The sequence below is a fragment of the Delphinus delphis genome, chromosome 4, assembly GCF_949987515.2.
Source record: "Delphinus delphis chromosome 4, mDelDel1.2, whole genome shotgun sequence".
NCBI lineage: Eukaryota > Metazoa > Chordata > Mammalia > Artiodactyla > Delphinidae > Delphinus > Delphinus delphis.
In genome coordinates, this window is record NC_082686.1 from 130,960,668 (window position 1) to 130,977,848 (window position 17,181).

The 17,181-nt window shown below is 43.4% G+C and overlaps 1 protein-coding gene across 2 annotated transcripts in view; it reads left to right on the top strand.

The window, feature by feature from the left end:
* Positions 1 to 8,009: 8,009 nt before the first annotated feature.
* Positions 8,010 to 17,181, top strand: part of CPNE4 (copine 4) — a 577,328-nt gene continuing 568,156 nt past the window's right edge. The window contains exon 1 of one of the 2 annotated variants that reach the window (XM_060011465.1): positions 8,010 to 8,168. In XM_060011465.1, coding sequence (XP_059867448.1) covers positions 8,116 to 8,168 — 53 coding nt within the window. In that variant the 5' untranslated portion in view covers positions 8,010 to 8,115. Of the gene's footprint in view, positions 8,169 to 10,687; positions 11,016 to 17,181 lie in introns of those variants that run through there. The other variant, XM_060011466.1, reaches the window with a different exon arrangement.

The window sequence follows — 17,181 nt, forward strand, 5'->3', positions numbered from 1 at the left end:
TCTGGAGGAACAATGTGTTATTTTGGTCTGCCTTTGATCACCGGTGATTCACTTTAAATGCGGTGCTGCTGGAAAAATGCAGAAAGCAGACTTGCAATCAGAAAAATGACTAAGTACAAACGGCATCCTCTGAATTTCTGTCCTTGTTTCCCAGGAGTTTTTTGGTTTTTTCTTAATTCCTTTGCCCTATGAGAACCAACCAGTCTGGGAAATGTGGGCTGCGTCCTAATTCTTTGGCTGTTCACATCAATATTGTCTCTGAGTTCTGTGGAGTTAACTGGGGAATGTCTTCCTGTGGAATTTGCCCAGGAGACATTTGACTTAAAGATGTCAAGCACATAAAATGAGGCTTTTGCTGACAAAGTAGGCAAAAATGATGCGTTAAGTTAAATTACCATTAATTTCACAAAATGTACCCAGAGCCTGAAAATTTTGCAGAGGCTTCACTACAACTAGTATAACTTTATCCTAAGGAAACAAGTGGAAAAGTTGTGTGTTATTTATTTATTTTATTATTTTTTTAAGCATCTTTATTGGAGTATAATTGCTTTACAATGGTCTGTTAGTTTCTGCTTTACAACAAAGTGAATCAGTTATACATATACATATATCCCCATATCTCTTCCCTCTTGCATCTCCCTCCCTCCCACACTCTCCATCCCATTGCTCTAGGTGGTCACAAAGCACCAAGCTGATCTCCCTGTGCTATGCGGCTGCTTCCCACTAGCTCTTTTGCATTTGGTAGCGTATATATGTCCATGCCACTCTCTCACTTTGTGCCACCTTACCCTTCCCCCTCATATCCTCAAGTCCATTCTCTTGTAGGTCTGTGTCTTTATTCTCGTCTTGCCCCTAGGTTCTTAAAGATTTTTTGTTTTGTTTTGTTTTAGATTCCATATATATGTGTCAGCATACAGTATTTGTTTTACTCTTTCTGACTTACTTCACTCTGTATGACAGTCTCTAGGTCCATCTACCTCACTACAAGTAACTCAATTTTGTTTCTTTATCGCTGAGTAATATTCCCTTGTATATATGTGCCACCTCTTCTTTATCCATTCATCTGTTGATGGACACTTAGGTTGCTTCCAGTCATGGCTATTATAAATAGAGCTGCAATGAACATTGTGGTGCATGACTCTTAAAATTATGGTTTTCACAGGGTATACGCCCAGTAGTGGGATTGCTGGGTCGTATGGTAGTTCTATTTTAGTTTTTAAAGGAAACTCCATACTGTTCTCCATAGTGGCTGTATCAACTTGCAACCCTGCCAACAGTACAAGAGGGTTCCATTTTCTCCACACCCCCTCCAGCATTTATTGTTTGTAGATTTTTTGATGATGGCCATTCTGACTGGTGTGAGATGATATCTCATTGTAGTTTTGATATGTATTTCTTTAATGATTAATGATGTTGAGCATTCTTTCATGTGTTTCTTGGCAATCTGTATATCTGCTTTGGAGAAATGTCTATTTAGGTCTTCTGCCCATTTTTGGATTGGGTTTTTTGTTTTTATGATATTGAGTTGCATGAGCTCCTTGTAAATTTTGGAGATTTATCCTTTGTCAGTTGCTTCATTTGCAAATATTTTCTCCCATTCTGAGGGTTGTCTTTTGGTCTTGTTTATGGTTTCCTTTGCTGTGCAAAAGCTTTGAAGTTTCATTAGGTCCCATTTGTTCATTTTTGTTTTTATTTCCATTTCTCTAGGAGGTGGGTCAAAAAGGATCTTAGTGTGATTTATGTCATAGAGTGTTCTTCCTATGTTTTCCTCTAAGAGTTTTATAGTGCCTGACCTTACATTTAGGTCTTTAATCCATTTTGAGCTTATTTTTGTGTATGGTGTTAGGGAGTGTTCTAATTTCATTCTTATACAAGTAGCTGTCCAGTTTTCCTAGTACCACTTATTGATGAGGCTGTCATTTCTCTATTGTATATTCTTGCCTCCTTTATCAAAAATAAGTTGACCATATGTGCATGGGTTTATCTCTGGGCTTTCTATTCTGTTCCATTGATCTATATTTTTGTTTTTGTGCCAGTACCATACTGTCTTGATTTCTGTAGCTTTGTACTACAATCTGAAGTCTGGGAACCTAGTTCTTCCAGCTCCGTTTTTCTTTCTAAGATTGCTTTGGCTATTCGGGGTCTTTTGTGTTTCCATACAAATTGTGAAATATTTTTTCTAGTTCTGTGAAAAATGCCAGTGGTAGTTTGATAGCGATTTCATTGAATCTGTAGATTGCTTTGGGTAGTAGAGTCATTTTCACAATGTTGATTCTTCCAATCCAAGAACATGGTATATCTCTCCATCTGTTTGTATCATCTTTAATTTCTTTCATCAGTATCTTATAATTTTCTGCATACAGGTATTTTGTCTCCTTAGGTAGGTTTATTCCTAGATATTTTATTCTTTTTGTTGCAGTGGCAAATGGGAGTGTTTTCTTAATTTCACTTTCAGATTATTCATCATTAGTGTATAGGAATGCCAGAGATTTCTGTGCATTAATTTTGTATCCTACTACTTTATCAAATTCACTGATTAGCTCTAGTAGTTTTCTGGTAGCATCTTTAGGATTCTGTATGTATAGCATCATGTCATCTGCAAACAGTGACAGCTTTATTTCTTCTTTTCCGATTTGGATTCCTTTTATTTCTTTTTCTTCTCTGATTGCTGTGGTTAAAACTTCCAAAACTTTGTTGAATAATACTGGTGAGAGTGGGCAACCTTGTCTTGTTCCTGGTCTTAGTGGAAATGGTTTCAATTTTTCACCATTGAGGATGATGTTGGCTGTGTGTTTGTCATATATGGCCTTTATTATGTTGAGGTAAGTTCCCTCTATGCCTGCTCTGTGGAGGGTTTTTATCATGAATGGGTGTTGAATTTTGTGAAAAGCTTTCTCTGCATCTATTGAGATGATCATATGGTTTTTCTCCTTCAGTTGTTAATATGGTGTATCACATTGATTGATTTACGTATATTGAAGAATCCTTGTATTCCTGGGATAAACCCCACTTGATCATTGTGTATGGTCCTTTTAATGTGCTGTTGGATTCTGAGTTGTATGTTTTTTAAAAATAGACTTTAATGGGGTTTAATTTTAGATTTATGGAAAATTTATAAAGAGATTTCAGAGAATTTCCATATACTTCTCATCCGTTTTCCCCTAATGTTAAGAGATTATGTATATTCCCATGGGACTTTTGTCATAACTAAGCAATCAACATTGGTGTATTACTATTAAGTAGACTCCAGGTTTATTTGGATTTCACCAGTTTTCCATTAGTGTCATCTTTCTGTCCCAGGATCCAGTCTAGGAGGCCACATTGCACTTATTGTTGTCTCAATATCTTCTGGTCTGTGACAGTTTCTCAGTCTTTCCTTCTTTTTTCCTTTTTTAATGATATTGATAGTTTTGAGCTGTACTGGTGAAATATTTTATAGAACTTCCCTCCATTGTTTTGGTTTAATGTTTTTCTCATGATTAGACTGGGGTTATGAATTTTTGGAAAGAATACCACAGAGGTGACCATCTTGGTATTCCTGTCACATCATCTCAGGGGTACATGATATAAAAGCATGCTGTGGAAGCATAGTGTACAAGAGTGAGGAACTGGAAAAAAAATGCTCAAAACAGGGAATTCATTTATTATCTTTTGTCATGTCCATATATAAGGATATCTCATAGTCCTTATACATTATGATGTAGGTTAATATTTTTAGACATAAAAAGCAGGTTGCAAACCAGGAGATACAGTAAGATTTCATTTAGTAATTAAAAAATATCTTTATGTATATGTGTTTTAAAAACTCTGCACACTGCCTCACAACAACCCTACAGGGAAGACACTGTCAAACCAGAATATGCCCTTGAGGGCCCTGAGGTCTGCCCATGACTATAATAGCAGTGTACTTTCCTCCCCAGGAGCCAGTGTCCATGGCCACACGGCAGTTGATCCTGTGACCTGGGAAGCAGAAAGACACCTTCCACCAGAAGGAATAGGTGTTTTTCAAAGGTATGAACTACATGATGGGGCTAATGATGTCTCCTAGATTTATTGCAAAGAGTAAACAAGGTAACATGTATGAAAGTATTTGACCCAAAAGGTAATTATGGATGTTGGCCATGGGAAGAGTGGGTCATATGGGGGAGGGAATTCTGCCAAGGCAATTCCTGTTCTTCCTTTAAATGTGGACACATGGACTCATTTTTTCAGAAATAACCCTCTGCATGTTGGTTGCCTGAGCCCACAGCCCAGAGGCCTTCCTTTCCACGGGTGTCAATGGGGGCTGATGGTGTCATTAGTCCAGGAAGTGGAAGTAAACTCCCGACCAGGGGGTCCTGTGGATGACCCTTCTGGGGTTCCTTTTCTGTTCTATGCTTTGCACTTTACTATACAGTTCTGAAGAACAAAGGCAATGTTTTGTCAACCCCAGTGTCTAAGATGGTGTTTGGTACAGACTAGATGCTCAAAATGTGTTTAATTAGTAAAACTAGCAAGACAAGTCTTCTGTAATATTGAAGCCTCCTCACATCTTTTTCACCTTCTTTCTTCTTTTCCCCTTTAGGAACTTTAGTGTGATCTAACTGCCTCATCCTCTCTTGTTGAAACTCTTAAAACTGACCATTAGGAACTCAAAGAACTTTTCCCACCTCTGGGCCTTCATACTTGCTGTTCCCCATGCCTGGAATGTTCTTCCCCCTGGTCGCTGCATGCCAGCTCCTTCTGACCTTCAGTCCTCAGCTCATAAGCTTCTTCCCTAGAGAGGCCTTGTTGGCCATGCCTGCTCTCGACTTGGAGCCTTTGTTCATGTTGTTTTCTTGTTTGGAAAGCTTTTTGCTCTAAACTGCCTGGTCAATTTCTACAGCTTATGAAGATGAAGATAAATGTTATCGGTCTTTTCTATGGTAGAAAAGAATCAAGGCCATCAAAAAAGTGGTCCAGAGGATGGAATGAGAGTCTTGAAGTAAGCATGTATGGAGAAGAATCTGATGGCACTCACTCACTAGGGGAATTTCATTATGCAGTTGTGTCAAGCCAAGCAGACCTGGATTCAAAACTCATCTCTATAATTAACTGGCTATGTAGATTTTGACAAGATACTTAGTATCTCTCAGCCTCAATTTGTTATCTACGAAAAATGGAGAGCTAGGCTTCCCTGGTGGCGCAGTGGTTGAGAGTCTGCCTGCCAATGCAGGGGACATGGGTTTGTGCCCCGGTCCGGGAAGATCCCACATGCCGTGGAGCAGCTGGGCCCGTGAGCCATGGCCACTGGGCCTGTGCGTCCAGAGCCTGTGCTCTGCAACGGGAGAGGCCACAACAGTGAGAGGCCCGCGTACCGCAAAAAAAAAAAAGGAGAGCCATACATATTACCTTATTGGATTGTCATGAGCCTTAATTACGATTATGTTGTAAAATCATTCAGCCAAGTTTCTAGCAGATAGAATAGGCTCAAATATTATTTTCCTTTTCTCTCACTACACACCAACGTTTCCTCTAGGATAGTGCAAAGGTACTCTTCAGCCAAATTATAAAATAAGGGATAATTATTTGGGGCACCATTAATGCCCCATCTCCCCCATTTTGGCCCATTTGGCATATTGAAAGGAATGATTAATAATTATCTCTTTGTGGGTATATACATTGTTTTGTTTCTTTTAGCCAGGATCTTGTTCTCAACTCTGACTGAAGTAAAGAAAACTGGAAAGAAGCTTACTTATCCAAAGCTATTAATAGAAAATTGTCCAGATAACTTTCTGAGGGTATATCAGTTAGAAATACTATTTGGTTGTTAGTAATAAAAAGCTGAAAATAGTGACTTGTATCAACTAGTGGTTTTATTTTTCTCATAATAAAATTGGTGGCAATGTGGTTGTCTTCATGATATCAAAGACCCAGGTTCCTTTTATCTTTCTGCTGAGCCTGCCTTGGCAAATGCTTGCTTCTTTCTAGTCACATGATGGCTGATCCACCTTCAACTTCAGGTAGAAAAAAGGGATGGCTATAGGGGTTAGAAGATAAAGGTACAGGCCAGTACCCAAAGGTATCTCCCTCCTTTTTAAGACTATCTCAGAAACTGCTCTGTAACTTCCACTGACATCTCAACAGTTAGACCAGTGTTGCAAAGCAGAACTATCTGCAATGATGGAAATGTTCTGTATCTGAACTGCCCAAGATGGTAGCTACTAGCTACTTGTGACTATTAGCATTTAAAATGTGGCTCCTGTAACTGAGGAAATGAATTTTTTTTTTTTTTTTTTTTTTTTGCGGTAAGCGGGCCTCTCACTGTTGTGGCCTCTCCCATTGCGGAGCACAGGCTCTGGACGCGCAGGCTCAGCGGCCATGGCTTACGGGCCCAGCCGCTCCGCGGCATGTGGGATCTTCCCGGACCGGGGCACGAACCCGTGTCCCCTGCATCGGCAGGCGGACTCTCAACCACTGTGCCACCAGGGAAGCCCCTGAATTTTTAATTTTACTTAATTTTAATAAATTTGAATTTAAGCAGCTACATGTGCTACTGGCTATCATATTTGACAGTGCAGGGCTAGACCTTTGACACATGACTATTCCGTCTGTAAGAAAGGCTGGGAAATGTGAGTTTGGGGCTGACACATGGCCACCTCCATCAAATTGTGCTTTTCTTAATAAGGAAAAACAAACAAAAACAATTACAGGCTAGGCAAATAGCTGTCTCTACAACAGAGTGATAGTTGCATGCTGACACTCCTTAAACCCAAAGGAATGGAATCTTGATTGGTTCATCACAAACATGAGGAATGTTGTAGCAGAGCAGACATGATGTACCTGAAAAGCAGAATCCCAGAGCTGAAGTTCAATTCAAATATCTTCTTTTCACAGTGAGGAAACTGAGGGGTGACTGAGAGGCCTAATTAAGAGGTAAATGGCAAATGCAAAGTATCACATATAGAATGGATAAACAACAAGGTCCTACTGTATAGCACAGGGAACTAAAGTCAATATCCTGTGATAAACCATAATGGAAAAGAATATGAAAAAGAACATATATATATGAATCACTTTGCTGTACAGCAGAAACTAACACAACATTGTAAATCAACTAAATTTCAATAAAGTAAATTTTTAAAAAAGAGGTAAATGGGATAATCTGCTCTGAAATAATAGAGAGATGATCTAGTGTTTTTTAAAGCATCACCCATGGTAAAATACAAAATCTCAGAAAGAAAATGCTCTCTGCCAATGGTTTTTAAAATGCGATGAAGAGCTAAAGAGATTTTGATGCCACCTATTGGTAGACAAAAGAATAGGGCACTCCTTCATGGCTGGCTTGTGATGTTAGAGGTGCCAGAGGTCACACAGGGTCTTCACATAGAATGACAGACAGTAGAAGATGACATCCCTACATCAGGTTGGAATGTGTGTATCTGTTCTCTCTTGACTCTTAGCATCTTAGAAGGGCTTTCTGAGAGCATTCCTCTCTGCTTTCCAGTAATACAACTCATCTCAGGCATATATGGAAACAGCAGAGGAGACGTATCAGTCAATTCTCAAAATCACATGAAACAGAAAAAAAAGAACACATTTTAATCTATAAATAAATGTGTTGGGGGGGAGGGAAATGCAAGGTTCTTTTTACATCCGAAGCCTCAAAAATAAGTTCTGTTATTTACAGCATTCCCCTCGAATAGTTGAGGATGTAACCATCCTACAGCCCAAAAGGAAAAAAAAAAAAAAAAAACCCCAAAGGAAAAAAAATAAGGTAAACAGAAATTGAATTTCAAAACAAAATGCTCACCCTGACTCATTCAGGGAAGGAGCCAAGGTTTTCAATGCAGGGCACTGATTCTCTGCCTGTTTTTCCCCTTCATCATCTGTCACCCTTAAAAAATGGTATCAACTGCATTGGTAAGAATCCACATTTCTTCCCTTTCATTCCCTGGCTCCATTCCAGTATTGCACTTGTCACACTGATGGGAGGGGTGCCTTTCATATTGGCATAGGACAGTGAGCGGATGCCTCCCCTTATGTTATCAAACAGACACCCGGCAAGTGGATCTGCCCAGAGCTGGAGGCTCCTTTGCGGCTTGGGAATGCCAGTGGCGCCGTGACCCTGTAGCTTGACTTTAGATCATTTTGACCATGGCTGTAGAGCCCAGCGGCTCAGAATCCATGAAGAGGAGAGTTGGAAGGAGGTAAGTGATACAGATCAGGGGGTTCTGAGGTCACAGTTGTTAAAGGGACTCTGGCTGGTGAGCAACTTGCTGTGGGGGCAGCGTCTGCTACCCGAGTTCATGAGCTGGTTATAGATCTTCATTTGTAGAGGTGGGCTGTTGGTTCCATGGGAGAGGTGGGAGGAAATTCTTTCTGTGCCTGGCGGAGAGCATCTTTGAATTTACCTTCAGTGTCATACCTTGAGGAAAAAATTCCAAGTTTCTGGCATAAGGCTGCATGTGTGTTCTGCACACTGGCTTGCAGGCGACTGTTTGTTTCTAATTAGGGAGCGGAAGCCTGCTGGCAGAGGAAACCATATTTGTCACAAGTTGTGGTGCTGTCTTCAGTTTGTGTGTTTGTGTCTTTAACACAGGGAGCTAACGATGGTTGTATTGGACTCTCCCTGTGGTTCTGACTCCATTATCTGCTCTGTGGTTCCTGGTTATGTCATTTTAATTGTGCTTTCAGAGCCTGCTTCCATCAACACTCCTGTCCTCCCATTAACTAACTATGTTCCCTGGTCTGGGTATTCTGACGACCCAAACCCTGGGCTTTTTGTAGAGATAATAAAACCTATGTTGGCAGTTGGTGGTGGTCAATAGAGTAGCATACAGATTGTCTGGAAATAGTACATGATCAGCACACCTTAATTCTTTTTCTCTTACCCATAAAATAAGAGGCTTGCGTTCAATAAGCTCTAAGGTATTTTTAAAAATTTAATAAATGTTTATTGACTACCTGCTAAGTGACACTGCAATGGCATAAGGGTTAAAATCACAAGAGAACAAAACAGACTACCACCTGCCTTCATGGGACCTACATTTCAGAGGACACAATCAACATGCAAAGAAATTCACGATCATTTTCCTTTTTTTTCCCTTCATCTTTGCAAGTTTAATCCAGCTCAAACTTCAGGTTCATCTCCAAGGCTACTTCTTAATTAAACTGGAAAGGAACATTTTCTGACTTAATATGTCCATATTCAGTAAACATACGCTGACTTTGCCTGCCCAGAATCTATCTCCTCTTTTCTTGTAGGAAGACACTGAATTTCCTTTGGGGGAACATCCTGTGTCTCATGCTCAGTTGCGCTGGATCAGGTGGGGCTCCACTTGGGCTCCAGAAGTGCTGCAGAGCACAGTGAACGCTCCCAAACTCTGTGGAAGGCCTGGAGCATTAGGGGAATCCTGTATCCTAAGGCCACAATGACTGGCTTGTGCTTAACCACGTGGCCCAAATTTCTCCAATCAAAGTGAATCAAAGGAGCTTCACGGCCTAAGCTGCCTAAGATTCTTTCTAGGGTCCACATTTCATGTTATCCTACTTCAGAAGGTCTTGAGAGGAAAGCTGGGGGAAGAAAAGTGTTAGTAAGTATTTGTTTCTTTCTGAAGTCTCTTCCTCTGTCTCTCAAAGATCTTCCTAATTGCCTCTACAGAACCATTAGTGGTGTACCTGTTCCTCATCCTATTACTTCTTCTCTGGCCTTTGAAATTGAGAACTCTGGTTGGAGAAAAGCCCTTGGCTGATAACCTCTTTACATGAAGAGAGGTCTTGTTAGATGTGCCTTAAGAAGATGGGGAGGAAGACCCGCCTATGTCCCTGTCTCCCTGTCCACACTGTAGGTAATATCCTCCATGTCATTCCAATGTCAGAGACTGCCTTTTTTGAACCTTATGGATTCTGAAGTCCAATTTGTGGTTCTGACAAACGTGTGGTTCTATGCTGAGAGAATGCAGCTGTCTAGTTTATCTACTGCTGGAGGAACAATCAGGAGCAATTCACAGTATACACCTACAGCGCTCATTTGTTTGAATTCAACTTTTAGTAAGTTTGGAAGAGTAAAGCCACACTTCCTTTCTAAAGTGCTTCATAACATGGGGTCGTGGTTACCCCTTACATAGGACAGTGTGTTTGTATTTATTTTTAAACATTGGTGCTCCCCAAGCATTTCTTTATCTTATATCTATTTGTGAAGTGGATGTATTCGGGAAGACATTATGGGATGAAAAAAGCCACAATGTCCATTCATTTATTCATGCACTTATTTACTAAAAAATAATTACCAGGCTCCTTATGACAGGCTCTTTTGTAGACACAGAAGATGCAAAGATGAGCAATCTCGTCACCGTTTTTGGTGGCAGTTGAGCACAGATCCAATAAGTTTTCTGGAATGTGTGCAAAAAGTAGCATCACTCCCACTCCTTTCCAGATAGTCTCGCTTTCCCCTGAAGAGGAGGTCCCCAGGTGACGTATCCCCAGGAACCCGGGGTGAGCGACCGGGCCGGGCGGGGAGCCTGGGCTGCGGCCGCCGCCAGCGGGACCCCTCATCCGGGACTCACCCCTGTCCAGGACGCCCTCCCGGCGGGGCGGGGCGGCGCGCTCCGCTCCCCGCTGCCTCCTCCGCCGGGGTCCCCAGGGGGCGCTCGCGCCCAGGCCTCGGAGCCAGCAGCGCGCGGGCGGCGGGGCGCGCGGGTTTCGTCAGAAGGTGGAGGCTCTCGGCGGAGCCGCGGTCCCCAGCTGCCCGGTCGCGCCCCGTTTCCTCCCTCCCGCTCCGCCCCTCTCTCCGGCGCCCCCACTCCTCTCCCCGAGTGACTGAGGGACGAACGGCCCCGTCCTCACCACCCGGCATGGAGTTCGGGTCCCCGCGCAGCCCTCACTTCCCGCTCGGCATCTCTTCCCTCCACGGTCGCTGAGCTGCCCCGGCGCCCGAGCGGAGGGCGGCACGACCCCCTAGGCCGACCGCGGCCCCGCCCACGGCCGCACCGCAGCTGCGCTCTGGTTGGACCCCGACAGCCGAAGCCCAGTCCGCCCTCGGGTCCCCGCGCCAGGTAAGTTGGTCGGGACCCTGCACCGCGTACCGAGGCTGCGGCCGAAGACCAACTTTTGAGGTGCAGGGGCTCGCTCCGACCCGGCGCTGCTGTTTAGGAAGAGCTGCGCGCAGCGTCTTAGTCCAGGGGAACTTTGGTCCCTCCTCTCGCCCCTGCCCTCCGCCCGGCTAGCTCGGCCGGGCGGGGGTGGAGAGGGGGCCGACCTGCCAGTCCTGAGCTGAATGAGGAGGGGAGAGGCAGAGTCCCGGCTGGGGTCGCAGCATCCCTCCTCCTGACGGCGGGGAAGCGAGGAGGGAGCGGGGGCTGTGCGGGGTCCCGGGGCTGGACCGCCGCGGTGAGACTCAATCTCTCAGCTTCCTAACCTCCCTATCTCCCTCCCCACCCCATAGGTTCCAATACTATTGAACCGCATCTCGGGCTGTCTAGCTTAAAACTCATCCATAGGTTCGCAGGTTCCTTGATTCAGCCAACTCCCTCTGCGCTCCTTCCTCTATTTGATAAAGTACCACGGGGAGGGGACAGGGATGGGACTGGAGGGACCCCTGAAGCGCTGGCCACAGCCGACTAAAGTGGTCAGGACCGCGCTATCACAGATGCCCAAGGACCCTTAGGGTGGAATTGAGGGGGACAGTTAGGAGGTGGTCCTTGCGGCGTCAAGTGAGTATTGACCACCGTCGGGTGGGGAGCAAGCTGACCCCTGAGAGGTACTGTTAGGAAGATCCGTTTATCCTTCGCCTTGAAGGCCGTGGGTGGGCTTTAAGGCTCCGGTCCCCCCTGCCCCCCCTGCCCCCCCCCCCCCCCGCAGGTCCCACCGCGCCTCAGGCGGCCTTGCAATCCTGGCTTCCATTCCCAGAACTTGCCAGGCTCTGGGAAGAATCCTGGCTGCAGAGATGGTCCCTGGGGGCTCGAGCTTAAGAAGTGCTGCCCCTGGGGCTCCGGAGGTGGATGGAGGAAGGGTGAACGGAGTAGTGGGGGTGGGGTAGGGAGATTTTGAGAGACAAACACCCTCCATCCCCACCCCCTGCCCCCTGCAACTGACCCACTGATGCCATAGGATTTCAATGCCTTTGGGAGGAGCTGCCTCTGCTTCTTTACTCCTGTGTTCAAAACTATGCAAAACCAACTCTTCATCCTCTGGCTGCTTTGCCAGGATTTTAACAGCACTACTGTGGTTGTTCTTGGCTCACTTGGTTTTAGGTTCCCTCAACAGCAGTTTTGAGCTGTCCAAGTATTTTAAAGTGCTCTCCTTAAACTGATACTGAACGCTACTCTTTTGGAAAAGCTGCTTTCACTTAGAGGAGATATTCTTTTTTCTCCATTCCTTCCTTCTACTGCCCGCTTAACAATCCCTGTTCTCAAAGACGTTTGTGTTTTATTTTTTACTTTATGTCAAAACGCATTCCCCCCTCCCCCAAAAAACTTTCCTAGTACACAGGTGTTTCAAATCCATGCCAATGTTTTGTAGTTAGTATACACTGGTTAAGCTGCATAGCAATCCCCCCAAAAGCCAGAGACAAGCAACAACTTCACTTACTTCATTTGATGCCCTTCAAGTTTAGGAAGGTCCCATTTTTATTACCCAGCAGATAAGACAGAGCTCTGGATGGCTGTGGCTGTGATTAGATAACTTCTGATGTTTTCATTTCCCTTACTGAGCTCCTGCTTCTAGGTTAAATTCATTTTATTGCCGGTCCAGTTTTAAAGAAAGACTGACAAAGTCACTCTAATAGATCAGGGGTCTGAGCTCAGAGTAGGTCAAAAGTACTCACATGTAGGGAGGTGGATAAAAATAGAAGGGCTGGAGAGTACAGCCAGGACACCTGTGTTAATCCTGCATACTAATAAAGGCCAGAATCTTCTCATTTATCTCTGGTGGGAAGTTCTGATGGTTTCACAGGATGAAACTCAAACCACATCAAAACTAGGTGATTTCCCCTGAGTGTTACATAAAAGGAAGTATCCCTCCATAGTAGGAGTGGCTGTTGAATCCTGGGCTGTTTTTAATGGTTCAGTGAGAAGAGCTTGCCTATGATAGAACCAAAGGTCTCCTAACGTATTACCGTGTGAAAATGCTCATGGACATCAAACCTATACCATTCCTGTGAGTGCTCATCCCAGCATAATTTATTGGGAGCAGTGACCTTCCCAGCATGAGACAAGCACTTTGTTACAGCTTCTGAATATTTCTTTAAAAATAGTTGCTCTGAGATTTGTGCGTTGTTTTTTTAATTGTACTTAAAAGACTTCTGTTTATCTTCAGGTCTCTGGTAGAAACATGGCGTTTTGCTTGAATCCATGGTTTGTCTTAAGGAGATCCTGCTTTTGGAGATTTTGATTAAAAAGTGCCTTGTACTACAGGGTTTCTTGATCTGCACGTGGACTTCTGATTTTAAAATACTGCATTTCAGTTAGTAGGAAGCAAAGATGTTATCTGTTTCCAGAGAAGTTTTATGTAGTATTCCAAAAAATAGAGGCTTTGATTCTTCCCATCATCAGATGATTTGAGTCTACCATCATGACTGAAAACCTTTAGATTATACCAATCAGAAGGAATAATCACAGAGGGAAAAAATGGGTTAATGGTGGAATCTTTATTCTCATCTGCATTTGAATCTTTTGGAACCCAGCTGAATGTATTTATATGGTTTGTACCATGCATTTATCTGTCTTCTCTTTACAAATTTTCTGAAATATAATAAAGGCCTGGACCTTTATGGTCACCTTTATTCATGTAAAGAAAGGATTTTTCCATGGAGGTAAACATGTTGGAGATGAGTAGTTAGTATTGTGTATAATCAACGGCCCCCACTGTCAGAGAGGTCTCAACCCAGAACAAAGAAGGAGAAAAGGACTCTGATGGTACCAGACCCACTGATTGGGAGAAAGTCTCTATACCAGTTGGGAAAGTCACTTCATGAATCTTTGTATTTTTTCATCAGAGATGTGACCAGAGGATCTGTCTTTCATGCATTTTGAAGAAGAAAGGGGCTGAATTTATTCTCTGTATTTACTTTTTTTGGTCATGTTAATATTTTAAAAAACAAACAAAAGCCCCTTTGGATCCCTGCAGTAACTGAAAGTCATATTTCCTTGGCAACAGGAGCTAGTACCCTGGAATCACAAAATATCAAGCCAGAAAATTTTAAATGCACTTAAAATAAAATGTCAAATGGTTCAAGACCATCCTATAGTGTATTAGAAGTGACCTGCCAGCATATGATAATAAAGTTCCCTTTAACTTTGCCTTTCTCTTGATTGAATGTAGATGGTAAAGACAGATTACAGAACTTTAGTTTTAGGATGTCCTAAAAATTCTAGAATGGTTTTTCTTTTGAGGGAAGCATGTTATTAAAATTAAGGGGGTTGGAGTGACACATCCTTTCTTTGAGTGAGGTGTTCTTGTGGAGGTTGGGATAAGTCCAAAATCAAGCTCAATCAATGCGTCAGTCAAGATGTGCTGGTTTTCTACGCTATTTGAAATGGACAATATAGAGTAGAACCTCAATCAGCATTAAATTCAGCCAATCTGCTAAAACTTGTGACTGCAGAGTAAAAACATAGCAATGCCTATGTATACTTTCAGTCTTTTCTGTACTAGAAATCTCATTTATGTGGGAGCTTTCTGTTTAGTCTATGAACTACTAAATATTCAATATATATGACATATAGTATATGTTTTCCCTAAGTTAGGAAATGCTGGGAAGTCCTTTCTTTGGCTGCTGTATTCTTGGGAAAGCATCTTGAGAACCAGTAGCTTTTAACTCAGTAAACATTGAAGGCCTGAAGGCAAGTCTTGGAAAGTGGAAGGTGATAAGGATGACTTATTTGGGAAGGTTTATCCTTGTCCTATGATTTTGGTGCACTCCTAGGTGTCGGGGGACCCATCTAAGCTAGCCTGTGGTGGGCTCATCTCTAAACTGTGAACAACAATTTTATCACTTTGACTCTTAGATGCTCAGAACCATAGCCCTCTTGATTACTCCTCTCACTAAGAAACTCAGGTTCCCTGGAGATAATTACTGTGGTGGCACCATGGGCACTGATGACCTTGACTGAGTTGGGGATGATGGTGGGGAGGGGGGCTCCCACCTTCACTGGGAGGAGCAGGCTTGAGTCTTATTATTTTGCTCTCTCGGAGCCAGTGCAATATTTACCCGATAGATGTGATTAAATTTGTACAGAGTCACTGTCTGCAGCCATCCCTGTTAATGTGAATGTTTTGTGAAGAAGAACTTCTCATGCACAGTCCTAGCTTTCTATTTTAAATGTCACAATTGAGTCAATAAAGTAAACAGATTTTATGTGTATCCAGTTAAGGAATCCACAGGGGAATTCCTTTATTCTGTCTTAAATTAAAGGTCCATTCAAAAAGCACAAACTTTCTAAAATGTTTCTTTTCCATCTGGCTCAGAATATCATATTGATAACTTTCTTCTGACTTTGAAAACTAGAACTGCTTCCCCTTGGAAGCATCAGGAGAGAAATACAGTATTTCAGGTTAATTCTAGAAGCAACCTTATCAGGTTTAAGGTGTATTGACTAAAAGACGTTCCTTATGCAAGAGAACCTAAACCTCTGCAGGGCACTTAAAGGAGGAACGAAATCAGGCTGGCGGGTGCCCAAGGCAAGTGCAGCCCCCCGCCCCCCCCGCAACTGGGTAGGGAGGCAGGCAGGAAAGGCTGAGAGTTGGCGTTAGAGAGGACAGCCGCTAGAGGGCGCCGGAGCACCAGCGGAGCCCTCGTGCAGCTCCCAGGCCAGACCTCCAGGCTTGGAGATGGGGTTGGCAGAACCCCAAGGAGGGTGCCCAGAGAGGAGGGGTTGGTTGCCGAGCGCCTCTGACTCAAATTGCCATGCTTCAGAGAGGGGACAGAGATCCGCCTTCAGCATCGGATGGGGCACTTCCAACCTGGTCGGGTGGCCCCGTGGCTGGACACCTGACATGCTGTCTGCAGTCTCACAGCCCTTTGTTTCTCCGGAGGCAGGACTCTGGACCCAGAGATACCTGGCTTGAATCTTGGGCTTTCAGTTTGAAAGGTGCAGGCCTGTGTGAGTGTTGGCCTCTGGAAGACGAGGCTTGTGGTGGTGAATGGGTGAAGTGTAAAAGTGGTATTTTGGTGGGCAGGCTGTGCTCATCCCTGTGCCCTTTCTCTCAAGAGTTCTACCTAAACTTCCTTCTTCCCTTTCCATTTGAGCCTCTTCCTCCTGGCCCCACACCCCTCCCCTCAGCAGAGGGGCCTCACTTATCCATTTGTTGAACAATCACTGATCACAGCCTTTATGCCCAAAGCTGAGTTAGGCACTGGGATCAATTAATGTGGAGTTCCCATGTTTTGAAGCTGCAGCTTGAGGGGCAGATGGAGAATATGAGAGAGAGATGAACAAGCCATGTGGGCTGAGAGATACCGAGATACTGGCTTTGTCTCAGAGACCCTGGGAAATGGTCTCTCAAGTTCTTTACACTCATGTTTTTTCATCTCCCTATATTTCAAGGAATCGGGTCTATGGAGGGAGGAAAAAGGGGAGGGGTCTCACTCAGCATGTACTTTGGTTTATATGTATATTTAACTGTGCATTAGAGGTTCTCAAGTCCAAGCAACTTGTACTACTGCCCTCTATGTGTTAATTTCATCAATATAATAAGATAAATGCCTATATAGTTGACTTAATTCCATTTTAATAGGAAAATGATTTTTAAAGGAAACATAATAGAAATATAACAACAAAACCCTTACCTCTAAAGGTTGGGTCTGGAAGAACCTAAATCAAGAGTCTGTTTTTAAAATATTGAAAGATGTAGTCAATACAAATATCAACAAAAATTAAAAATAATAAGGACAGCAGAATGGTTAAAAGAAATGCATTATCTTTATCATTAAAGTGGCAGAAAAGTGCTTAATTTATTAATAGGCACTGGGGGCAGAGGATGCCTAATTTGATGTCTTTGTTATATTTGTGCAGTTATTTCAACAAGTAACTTAAAGACAAAGTGGAAAAACGCGGTTTGTGCCTGAGATGGCCACCCTGGGCCAGGTGAGTTAAGTTTACCTGGCCAGGTAGACCGCAGAGCTCCTGCGAAGCCAGTGTTGTTATTCTTCTGCTGGGTACCCCCTTAGGTTCTGTGACTTGATTGATTGTGAATCATGTTGAGGAAAGGCCTGAACAGAGG